The 12776-nt window shown below is 46.8% G+C and overlaps 1 protein-coding gene across 1 annotated transcript in view; it reads right to left on the reverse strand.

Moving 5' to 3' along the window:
• Positions 1-750: 750 nt before the first annotated feature.
• The window catches only part of TCEA3 (transcription elongation factor A3), a 33745-nt gene continuing 21719 nt past the window's right edge, over positions 751-12776 (reverse strand). Inside the window, exons 5-8 of the mRNA XM_011358030.2 lie at positions 9912-10093; positions 4954-5100; positions 3236-3307; positions 751-963 (exon numbers count right to left, since the gene is read on the reverse strand). Coding sequence (XP_011356332.1) covers positions 955-963; positions 3236-3307; positions 4954-5100; positions 9912-10093 — 410 coding nt within the window. The 3' untranslated portion in view covers positions 751-954. The remainder of the gene's footprint in view (positions 964-3235; positions 3308-4953; positions 5101-9911; positions 10094-12776) is intronic.

A 12776-nucleotide genomic window follows, 5' to 3' on the forward strand; every position in this document is an offset into this window, starting at 1 on the left:
TAAGAGACTTGCTCAGGCTCCCAGAAGTTCACTGGCTCCTGTATTTCAGCCATTTGAGGAAACACAGAATCCAGGAGCTCAGCCTGGGGCCGTCACGGGGCCAGGGACAATCAGAGACTAAGATCCAGGATGGGTCCACCAGAACTGCTCTTAAGGCCTTTCCGGAAGGTTCTAGCTTTGCCTAAAGTTCCTGTCAGCTTAAAAAGCAAGTAGATGTCATTATGGGAGAAGCATGATAAGGCCCCTTACCCTGAAGACTTCCTCTGAAGTTCAGGTCACATATGGAGCTGTGAGGAACGCATTGCACCTCCCCGGGTCCACAGAACTGAGGGACACCACCATACCCTTCACCCAGAAAGCCTCAGCTGAAGACTCTCTGTTCTCTGCCTAGAGGGACTAGGTCTGGAGTCCTCAAAGGCCTCCAAAGCCAGCTAGGAACAGGGAATAGCAGAGGGTTTGGGAGATGAGGAGTAGGGAAGAAATCTTTCTACGTGGCATGGAAGTCATATCTGCCTAAGCCAAATCACATGCCGACTTCTGCATGTGTGACTCTGGGGTGGGGTGGGATGGGGTAAGAGTTACATAAGTCTGGTATTTTTCAATTCAGAAAAGGTTCAGATGTGAGGGAAGGGACTCAGAGCAAAGGTCTGCCAGCCCGCCGTCAAAGATATAACACCTCAGTTCTGAGGCTCTGAAGTCTCGGAGTTTCTATAGGAGGTTTGTCAACACAGACTCAGCATCATACCCCAATTAGTCTCCCCCTATTAGCTGATCTTTATTAATAAGTGATGATTACTTTACAAAACAATCCTCCCTCTGATCCCTAATACCCCATTCAGAGTTCAGCATTTTTCTTCATTTTAATTTTTATTTTTTCTCCAGTTACGATGGCTTAAGTGCTTTCTCTTTGTTCTTCTTCACCTTTGTTCACTGAAATCTTGGCTGGCAGTTCTATCAGCAGAACTACAAAACCAAAAAGGCAACAAAATTTTAGAGCTTTCCCTGTACCATCCAAGGAGGCTAGGGGCAGGGGGAGGGAACGTGAAAAAGAAGGAAGGGTCTGGAGCCACACAGCCGAGTCTAAATCTAATTTCTGCCATGATTAGCTATGTGACTTTGAACAAATCACTCATCTGTAAAATGGGTTCATAATTCCCCCACAATGCGAGAAAGATATCAGATACAAATAAATAGAATTTTGATGTCGGATATGTGGTGGGCTCTCAATTCAAGGTCAAAATATCACTGTGATTATCACTAATCACTTGAGTAGACTTCAGGCCTTCCACATGGCAATGTACACTACATGAAAATGTCAGAAGCCAGGTAGCTGCCACCTGTGGGCCCTGCCTCTCCAACTAATAAGAATGAGGCGGGGAAGAATTGAGTTTGGAGCAGGCAGAACATCCTTTCCTAATAGTAACAATGACAAAAGCAACGATTTATTGAGCACTTATTCTGGGCTAGGCAGTATTAACATGCATTAACTTATTTCATTCTCGCTATCACCCTAGGAGGTAGGTATTGTGTCACAGGTAAAAAAGCAACTTGGAGAGGTTCAGTGACTTGCCCAAACTTCCATAATACTATAGATGACAGACTCAGAATAATAAGAATGGTGGTTTCTATGTATCAGAAACCTATATGCTCAGGGCTTTTTTGGTATGGTTGTACAGGTTGTTCACTGCACAAGAGCGCCTGGCCAAAGGGGCAAGATGGGGCTGAAACTCAGCCCCTGCTCTGTTTGCCAAGCTCTGTACCCTGATGCAAGGCTGTGTCTACCTGGAGGCAGGGACCTTTTCCTAATTTGACAAAGATACCATATTAGCTATCATATGCTTTACGTGTATTACATTCCCTAATCTTTAAAACAGCCCTGTGGGCTAGAGATAATACCCTCATTTTACAGATGAGGAAATTCAGGCCTAGAGAGTTCAGGTCACTTAGCTAAGTCACCTTGTAAGTGATAAAAAGCTAGGATTTGAACCTGATGCTGCAGCCCATACTCTAAACCACTAGGCCACTATATTGGCCCCATCCTTAAGTGCTCAATAGATGAATAAAGGAAAAAATACATAATCGTATGACTTTTACTTTAAAAAATATGGCAGTTATAATGGAGTCTCAGGGCTATTGAGGCCCTTATTAAAGTTGTAGAAACTAAATCAATCAGGAATTTGGAGCATAATCTTTCAGAGCTCCGAACTATGTGACTTTATGCTCGTTGAGTATTATGGTAGCTCATTTCCTCATCTGGAAGTGAAAGTACTAAAAAGGAATGTTTCTCATAAAGTGTGCGTGTGTATGTAATAATCTTCACATCAACCATGGGAAAAAGGCATTATTATCACCCTTTTGCTCAGGGAGGTGAGTGATACGCTCAGGGTCACACAGCAAGTAGGGCGAAGTAGAGACTTGAAACCAGGGCTTCCGACTCCCAGCCCATGCTCAGTCTTGGGCTCTTTGCTAAGTACCCTAGAACTTTTGGAGTACCTGCTGTCTGTCTGGTGGCCCAGACATCAAACAATGCACGTGCAAATCAGACTGGAAACTGACATTAATCACATGACCACACTGAGTTCTTTCAGAAGATGTGGCAAGAAGGAACACTATGAGAGCAGTCTTTGCTTGTCTCCCACGCCTAAAAACAAAACCTCTGCCTTTGCAGGAGCTGGGGCGGCCCAGGTTACAGCCTTGGGTGATGTAAGCTTTTCCAGAGCTGCCTTGGGACCGGAGTATGACCTGGGAGCACAGGGAGGTGTGTGTGTGGGGGAGCAGGGGTAGTGAGGCCCCTCTGACAGGGATCAGACTTCCTCGTCCCTGGCTGTGACCAGGTTCAAAGGAAATACCATCTGTGAAAGCACTTTGCAAAGAGGTGTGGTCGAAATGCAGAATGCTATTGTTTTTCCTCCCCTTTGGGGATCTAGGGGAGGAGAGGAACAATTCCATCTGTGCTGAAATGACAGACTTGCCCATCCTCTGATAAAATGTGGGCTGCTGCTCCCACCCCAGCTGGGTGCCTTCCAAAACAAAAACATGCACGTGCACTATCTCTCTGCCTCACCAAAAACAACCTGCCATAATTTCCAGCTCTGCAGACCCCCTCTGCACAGGCCGGTATACTCCCCACCCCGCCCAGTGCACAAGGCCCCTTCTTGGCTGTGAGTACACTACTCCTTATGTGGGACAGCATCTGTGGATGACAGGGAAGGGAAGCAGACCCAGACATACAGACCTTCCAGCGATTGCCGCATTCATTGCACAGGACAAAAGTAGTCATGGGCTCATCAGCGCTTCGTGTCTGCACCTGAGAGAGAGAGAGGCCCATTCGCGAAGTCACTCCCCTGCTCTAGGACCTGCCATGGCTCCCAGTGTCTGTAGGAGTAGGTTCAAATCCCAGAGCTTGGCACTGTTATTCCCATCCCCCTTTGATAATTCCCTTATCACTGAGAGCTCCATACTATATATTTTCCTCTCCTCGTGCAGGTCCATCAGCTCACTTCTAGTATCTCAGTGGCTCGGCCTGGCCTTTGCTCTTTCACTCTTGCTGATCCTTCTGAACTGATCTCTCTTCTTTTGCTTCAAGACTCATCACCTACAAGAAGTATGCTCTGACTCACCTCTGAACACACCCTATAGGATATGCCTCTCTTGTGCGAGCTGGAAGCACTCTTAGAAATCACCTAGTTCATTCTTCATTTTACAGGTGGAAGAATTGAGAACCAGGGAGGAAAAGAGATTTGAAGATCATTGAGACTATTTCATGTTTTCTAGTTTCTCAACCCCTTAACTTTATTCAGGTAATAGGAACTGGGTTTCCCACAGCAAATCCTTGGAATTTCCAGATTTAATTTGTTCTACTTTTCTATGACCAACCCTGGATGGCCATGACACATAGCATGTTGTTACTTTGCTGACACTCGGATATGACTGATGTCAGATGAAAGTCTGTGGGGTTGGAGGTAGTCCCCTGGCTAATGAGCGAACCCAGCAGTTAGCCAAGAGAACACAGCTTAGCACAGCCTTGTCACTGAAAAGCCATAACATCTGAGAAAAAATAACATTGTGGTTTCTCTATGCAGAGAAAACATTGCTAATGGGTGATGTATTTCTGGTGGGAGATGAGACACAGGAAGCATATCCCTCCACATGGAAGTGTGCTTGGAGTAGGGCAGAAGCTTCCACAAACATCTCCAAGTTCCTGAATCAAAATTCTCTGAGATGACTCCTGCATGGCAAGGCCGAGCGTGTATCTGCTGTAGCCACTCGGCCTTGTGCTCTTGATAAATCTTTCTTAACAGATGGAGGAATGAACAGAATTCTAGAATGACTAGGTGCCAATTAGAATTTAAGAATATTGGTGGCGCAAGGGCATAACATGTGCACCCTGAAACAGGAGGCGGTTCCTTGGTTTTAAGTCTTCCAGAGAAGGTGGTCTCCACAGCCCTCTGTGGCTCCCCACATCTGGGCAATGGTCTTCATCCTTAGGATTCGGGGCTAAATCCCTTAGGCTTGACACACCAAGTTGGCTGTATTGCAGTCAGAAAGGTCTGAATCTGGATTTATTACTATCGCTGCCATTGACTATCCTTGCCATCTTGGACAAAGCTGCAAAACCAGTCCCGTCTGGGCCTTCGCTTCCCCATGTGTCAAATGAGGGAGCTGAGTTTTAGACTGTTATCTTTCCAACCATCTGTGTGACTCTACAATTCTGTGTCCTGTGAATCTTGTTCCCCTTAATCTTGCTTCAGGGCTGACCAGAACATACTGGACAAGTCTCATAGACACAAACTTGGGTGATCGTACATGCAGAAGAATATTTTCTAGAAGCCACAGGTGCATCACATTGTCAATTAAGATCTGCCTTTCTCTGTGCAGTCCTTTCCCCCTCTGGCTCCTCCCTGAGCTCTCTCTGGTTCTCCACCTCTATGCCTCTTAGCCTTTCTACCATACCTGGTTGTAGGTACAGTTCTTTTTCTTGCATTTGCTGCACTGGAAGAGGTCAGTGGTGGTGCCGCCAGTCTTGGCCATCTGGTGCTCACGGATAGCCTCCTGAGTCATGGCATTCCTCAGTTCCCGCAGCTCATCACTGGCCATTTCCTGGAGAGAAACAAGTCTGCCTTTCAGGGCTGGGGAGTCCCAGGAGCCTTGCCCTATGCCTGGTTTCTAGAGCCTGAACAGAAGAGGGGAGAACATGCTGGATTGAGTACAAGGAGCTGGAGGGAGGCCTGGACCCGTGGCCCTTCTCCAGCTCGGAAAAGGCTATACTCGAAAAGTCCCCGCTCTGCCTTTGGGTGGAAGAGCAAAACTGGGGGGCTCTGCTTGGGTCAAGTGCAGAAGGGCATGGACAGGAGAGCAGAAGGCAAACAGCTCCCGCCCCAGGATCAACACTCTAGTGCAGTGGTCCGCAACCTTTTGGGCACCAGGGACCAGTGCTCCTATGAGAATCTAATGCCTGATGATCTGAGGTGGAGCTGAGGTGGTGATGCTAGTGCTGGGGAGTCTGCAAATGCAGATGAAGCTTTTTACTTGCTCATTTGCCACTCATCTGCTGTGCCGCCTGTTTCCTAACAGGCCACGGACTGGTACCAGTCCGCAGTCCAGGGGTTGCGCAGCCCAGGGGTTGGGGACCCGTGCTCTAGTGTACATTTCCTCAGATCTGGTGCTCACCCTGCCTGCCAGGACCTTGAGTACCTGCCTGAACTTTCCTGCTTGAGCTGACTTGACCACTGACCAGCCGATCTAAGATAGTCCCCTATCCTTCCAGTCTGGACTTGACCCAGGGCCTGTCTGAGCTGCAATCACTGCCCAGCCCATTCTGCCTTGTGGGAACCTTTGTCTCACTATGACTTGTTGCTGCCGTTCCCATCCTCCTACAACCTGAAGCTCCTAGGTTCACACAACTAACTGCTCATCTGTGCTTGCAGAACATCTTCAAGTTCCTACAGAACAGTCTCATGTCTTGTGTCAACTTACTGCAGACATTTAGTGTCTGCATTGTCTAGGTCTTGCCCTTCTTTATCCATCTCCCTGGCCTTTTGGCTCTCCTTAAACTTCAGCCAGAGGAGAACAGAGAAGAGGACACTCAAACCAAAGAGAGGTCTAGCTAAGGTTGGTTTGGGGGTAGGAGGATGGAAGAAGCTAATGTTAAAATGAGGATTTGATATTAGCTAAACATTTTCATTGTTGCTATCTTTCCTGACTCCTTAAACCATGGAGAGCAGAGCTGGCACAAAGGTTAAATGATTTTAGTGAACACTAAATCTGATGCTGACTGCTGCATTATAACCACTTGAGCTTCTTGATAAAATGCAGATTCCTAGGAATCTAAAATTCAAAGGGCAGACCCAGGAATGTACATTTTTACTAGTGCTCCCAAGTTATTCTGGTACACATGAATGTTTACATGCTACTGTGGTAAATTCAAGGAATAGGTCCTAATCAACGGCAGGAGTTTATAGAAAAACAAGTCAATCCAACACCATTTGAGCAAAAAGCAGCTGATTTTAATCTGGGGAGATTTTCCAGAGAATAATGCATTCATTCATTCATTCAGTCTCTGTTGGATGTCAATTTATTGAATGTCTTTAACTGCATTGGTGAGCTGGTAAACTGGCTTCGGCCATAGGGGTGGCTGATTTGCAGCATTTACCAGTTTCCATGGTGTATATACTTCCACCATGGCCAACTTCAAGCTACTAATTTGATGTATCTGAAGGCAGAGTTGGGAATAGCTACACATAATCATCTTTTGAGCTGGTAAGAGCTGGCTTCAATATGCCACTGCCTCTAAACCCTCAGGATTCAGATAAGAAGATTTGGTTCCTGTCCCCAGGTAATGCTAATCTGGTGGCATAACCTCAGCTAAGTATCAAAGCAAAGGCATACAAAATGCAGGGAAAGCCCCAGAGTTTGGGAGCTAAATGCTTAGGGGCAGGGAAGGCTCATTAAAGAAGCTGACACCTTAACCAGTCTTGAAAGATAAGCAGGAATTCCTAGGGGAAGACAAAAAGAATAGTGGAAGTATAAGATCAGAGGCTAAGAATAACATGTTTCAGAAGGGTATTTGGAGTGGGTTCAAGGTGAGGAATGTGGGAGACTTGGCTGGGGGTTGGATTGTGGAAAGAGAATCTTGTGTGCCACCTAAGAAATAGAGAACAGGAAAAAAATCTATCCACTCACTCACCAATCCATTACCTATCTCTGCCCTGACTCATTTAGACGGTGCCAACATCAAAAATACATGGAGTAAGTACAGTAATATAGAAAATAAGGTAGAAAACGAGGAAAATAAAGGTATGAAGTGATTGAAACTCCTCACATTGTCAACACTCTTAGAGGAGGGCCCAATTGTGAATTCGATTAATATTTGTTGAGCACTTATGATGTGCCCGGCACTGGTGTCAATACTAGGTGACCAGTGAGCAGACAAGATCCCTCCTTTTGTGGGGCTTGCGGCATGTCCACTCAACAGCTCTAATGGATGTCTCAGAATCTACTCCTTTCTTTGATACATCTGGGTAGACAGGAAAAGAGAGAATGAAGAATGAGGGCCTCAGGTGAATAAGGAAAGAGACACGAAAAAGAAGTTAGCGAGACACAGGGATGCACAGAGGGACGTCCATCCACACAGGCATCTGTTGACTCAGGCTTCTCCCTGACAGGAGTCCCAGTTCTCTGTCCACAGCTCCACAAGCAGCCCAACCCCAAGCTGTTATTTTTCTTATTGGAGCAAAAATGGCCCTATTTTTCTTATAGAAACTTCCTGCCTAGGGCAAAAGATGACCCCAGGAAGAGGATCTCCTTGGCATCCGTTGCCTGGGTTGCTGGCAGAGGGGTCCTTGGTGGCTGGCCCTGGCAGTCCCTGTGGACAGCCTACTAGATTCTTGGCTTATTCTCCTTGGCCTGGTCAGCCTCTTTATGGGCCTGGGCTGGTCAACTGATTCTCTTGCCCTGTTCCAGTGAACAGTCCTGGGTGGGGCCTGACTTCTTCCATGTGTCTGGCTTGGCCAGTTGCTTTCCTAGGACTTCTGGAGCCCGTCTTTGTCCTAATCCAGACCTCCATCTTCTGGAAACTTGCTGGATTTGGCTCAAACCTGTGTCTACACCTTTTTCTTGGTTCTCTTGGGCCTAGTTCCCCAACATGGTTCTGGAATTGCCTGTAAGACAGTCTCTTGATAGCATTCTCACTATATACACACAAAGAGAGGCAGAAGGACACCAGAGCCACAGAGTGAGGGACAGAGAGAAATAAACACAAGGCTGGTTTTCCACAGCTTCACCTTGCAGGGAAGGAGAATACACTGTAAAGCCAAACTGCAATTTGTAACTGTAGGCATATATTGTTATTTACCTAAAAAAGTCAGATATTTTAAATTAAGCAGAAAGATAACCTTGGTCCACTTGTTCCAAGTTTTCCATTTTATTCTAAAACCAATATTAACTTTCTTATCTTGGGTATTTGAGGAAATCAGTGAACTCTCTCCTCAGAAAAATATATATACACACACTCCATAACACATACACACCTACATACACCGACATAGAATAACCACATGTATACACTAAATATGCACAGACATACTAAACACCAAACACACACCACACACACACTACACACATCAGACACACATACCACACACATAACAAACACCCAGAGGCACACTCTTGCCAAGTTTCAGAGGATTCCCAGACACCCTGAGGCACACCGAAACTCCGGGATGCCATGCAGTTCCCTTCCCCTTCTCTGGGCCACCTCCGCTTAGTAGTGCTTTGGCAATGCCATCTCCAGGTGCCTGTGGGAAATCCCTCATTAGCTCTGGCAGTGAAGAGCCGCTCATACCTGAGTGTGTGCAAAAGGTCTTTCCAAGATGTAGACTCTGAAATAAACAGCTCTCAGTTCAAATCCTTGCCTGTCACTTATGAGTTGTGTGTGGCCTCAGTGTTCTCATCCAGAAAATGGGGATAATATTTCTTCTTTCATAGCACTGTGCTGAGGGTTACATGAAATGCTGGGTGAATGTGCCTATCGTATACTAATTCTGGGGAGGGCTTTTCATGTATTAACCTTCTAAACGCTTCACGTATATTAACTCATTCAATCTTTCATGAGATAGCTATTCTTATTCTTGTTTCACAGATGAGAAAACTGAGGCACAGAGGTTAAGTAGCTTGTCTAAGATCATGCGGGTAAGTGCCAGAGGCAGAATTCGAACTCAGGCAGTGTGGCACAGCTCCAAAGCTCCTAGCCACTACACTCTACTTTCTCGAACAGGCTCGTTCCCTTTCCTTTCCCTTACTGACCCCTTTAAGCTGGGTCCATCCTTCCTTCCTATAAGTTCTCGTGATGGCTCAATCATGGCACTTACCACCTGTTTTATACAACTTTGTAAGTATGCATGTCTCTCCACCTTGGGCTGTGCTCCCTGGACAGGGACTCCTGTTTGGGCTTGGGCCCACAGCTGGGTAACGGGACATAGGCCTGAACAAGGCGGAAGATGGAGGCAGATAACAAAGCAGTGAAGAGCAGGTGCTCTGAGGCCAGATAACTTGCCTCCTGGCTTCGGTATTTTCTAGTTGTGTGTATAGGTAAATCAGTTAACTCCTCTGAGCCTCAGTTTCCTCATCTGTAAAATGGGGATAATAAACATTTCTACCTTAGTTGGTGTGAAGAAAGAATTGGCCAGTGAACCTAAATTGTTTAAAATAGTACTTAATATGCATTAGCCATGTCCATGATCCTGATGGTCCAGAAGCTTTGAGACACGAGGAGTCTGAGAAGACGGTCTGGCTGTAAGAGGCCCCTGGCTCATCTTCATGGAGCCAAAAGCCACCGCCTCTCAGACCTGCACAGAGCTGGAGGAGCCTGGCCTCCCGCCCCACAGTGCAGAGGTCCCAGCCCCAGGCCTCACCTCTGCTGTCATCTTGGCAATGAGCTCGGCAGAGATGGCCCCACTGAGCACGTTCCGCCGCAGCCCGGGGTTCCTGGGGTCCTTGAGATTGCTGATTCGGCTGCGCACACGGTTCCGGTACTTCATGTCTGTGCTCTTGAGCTCCTGGTAGATATGTGACACAGTCAAGGGCCAGCCAGCCACTCACGGAGGGGCACAGAAGGAAGGGGAGACTCTCCCTGAAGCCCGAGGAGCCCATGGCCATCTCTTCCTCTCCTTGGACTTGTACAGGGGTCAGGTGCTTTTGTGGCCTCTGACTCTCCAAGTGTGGGTTTCACTTGATATTTGGGATCAGCCAACATACCAGGGACAGGAAACAGCCTCCATGGTGAGATCAGGTCACAGCAAGCACTCTAGTGTCATGGACTCTGGGTTTGCCTGAGCCTCTTGTGTGACCCCAGGTGAGTCGCATGACTTCTTTGTGCCTCGGTTTCCTTATTTATAAAATACAGGGCTGTTAGAGGATTCAGTGAGTTAAGCTACATGATGCGCTAGCATGGTGTCTGGGACATATCGAGTACTCAACATTTAAGGGCTGTTAAGATGATAACAATGAAGATTACCTCTAGTTATCTAGAGGTTGTTGAGTCCAGCCGGCAGAGGAAAACATAAGATTAGGAGCCACGTGTTTCAGGCTCTAAGAAGTACTGCAATAAAGAAATCGCTGAGTTTTGTTTAATCCGGTGCTCCCAATTCTCTAGTAATATACCCTTTTCTGTAGTAATACTTATTACCATCCCCTGGACTCTACTTTGGGAATTGCCAATCAGAGTTATGTCTCTCATTAATAGATGAGGAAGCTGAGGCTTAGAAAGGGTGCAGGCCCTCACTCAAGGTCACAAAGCAAATTCCCGGCAGAAACAGGGCTGGAAGCCAGACCCCCTCCTAACGGTAATGCTCTCTCTCCACTCACCCAGCAGGAAGTTGCCCCTGGCCACGGACCACAGTGAGTTCTCTGTCCAGATGCTGCATCCCAGACAAGCCTCCCACTGCCTCCTCCCTTCTCCATCCCTAGAGGAGCTCAGGGAACACAGCCACATTTTCTTGGTCTCCTAAGCCAAGCAGAATCAGGAAGACGAAGCCTTTGCTGGGAAAAGCCATGTACGAGAAAGAGACTGAGGGGAGGAATGTGGAAAGTGGAAACAGCTGACTTGCTAGAAGTGGTGGGAGGGAAGGTAGTATTGTTGTTATTTTTTGTTGTTGTTTAATGCTGTTTGTACAATAAAAATGTAAAAAAAAAAAAAAGAGTGTGCCATAATGCAACGGAAAGCCAAAACATTTGTTTAAAAATCTGTGTTTAGGATAACTGAAGTTGTGCATCTGCTTGGTATGAGTGGACAGGTGGGCTGGCAATATCTCCATCAACCTCTTCCTGACTCTGTGTCCATGCAGGGGAGGAAGAGGTGGAGCACAGACGGGGAGAGGGAGGGAGGGGGTAATGACCTCTTAGAGGAGCATATGCAGGTCCTCCTGGCTGCCATGTCACTCCAAAGAGAATAGAGCTTTTTTTAGAATACAAAGCATTCAAGTCCCTAAACTATTCTTCCCCTGACTTCCCACCTCGAAGAACAAAGAGATAAAGGGTTGATGCAGCCCTGATTTCCTCTCCTTCAGAAGAGGGACAATCAGTGGAGGATGAAAAGGAAGAGGGAAGGCCAGGAGTGGAATGATACACTGAGCCATCCACCTTTGTTTCAAACTGGGCTTGATGGTGGAAGGGAACTGCTTGGAGGAACGGCTGTTCCAGAGAAAACAAAGATGAAGAGCTTGTGCTCTTTATTCTGAATTCATGAAGAATTATGAAAATGTACTCAGTGAGGTGCTGGCTAGCTCAAGACATGCTGGTTAATAATTAAATGATGGTGGTGAGAACATCCCAGATGTGTTGAAGGATATTAGATTGGGCCTCAGACAGGCGATGGAAGCAGTTAAGTTTGTTTTCTGCAGATTGGCCCCTGCCCTTCCTCAACCCCAGCTGGGCTCCCTAGGTAGAGCCCAGGAGGCCTCAAAAGGGTCACTCACATCCCAGTGTGACACTCAGACCCCCTCTCTTCTGGGGACTCTGTCCCCCTCCCTCCATACCTCTTTGACATGCAAAGCTTTGTTTCCAGTTAAAGAAATTCTAGCATTCACTCAGTGGGGCACAGTGCTGAGGGATTTTTTTTTTTTTTTCTGAAGACAAAAATCTTTTGGTGCAACAGACTCATATTATACAGGTGGTCACCTCCTCTGTCCACACAAGGCCTTTCAGATAGTGGGAGAATGGGGCATATGCAAAGAATTCGGGACGTGGAATCCAAAGACCAAGGTTTTCAGTCCAGCTCTGACACCCAGTAGTTCCTGAGTCTCAGTTCCCTCCTCTGTGAAATGGGGACAACAGCCCCCTGCATTACAGATTGTTGTGAGAATTAACAGCGGTAGGAAGTGCTGACTGCCCAGTACTGTGCCTGGTCCATACTGGAAAGTAAAAAATGGGACCTGTTATCTTCAGAGGCTGGAAGGAGGGGAAAGGCTGAGCATGAGAAATGCTGTCCTCTCTGTCTACTCAACTTTTTGATGTCACAACCTAGGCATGTTACGACACAACCTGTCTGGCACAGCAGTTGAGCCCTCAGATTCTGGAGTCATACTTTCTGGGTTCAGATTCCAACTATGCCACTACTATTCGCTGTGTGAGCTTTGGCAAGTGACTTGACCTCTCTGAACCTTGCTTACCTCACCTGTAAAATTGGATTAGTGAGGGAAACTTCCTCATGAATTGTTCTCAACACTGAATGAGGTACTGCTCATAAACAGCCTAGCATGAGGCTGGCCGGTGCAAGACTT

The sequence above is a fragment of the Pteropus vampyrus genome, unplaced genomic scaffold (assembly GCF_000151845.1).
Source record: "Pteropus vampyrus isolate Shadow unplaced genomic scaffold, Pvam_2.0 Scaffold36, whole genome shotgun sequence".
In the NCBI taxonomy this organism is placed as follows: domain Eukaryota; kingdom Metazoa; phylum Chordata; class Mammalia; order Chiroptera; family Pteropodidae; genus Pteropus; species Pteropus vampyrus.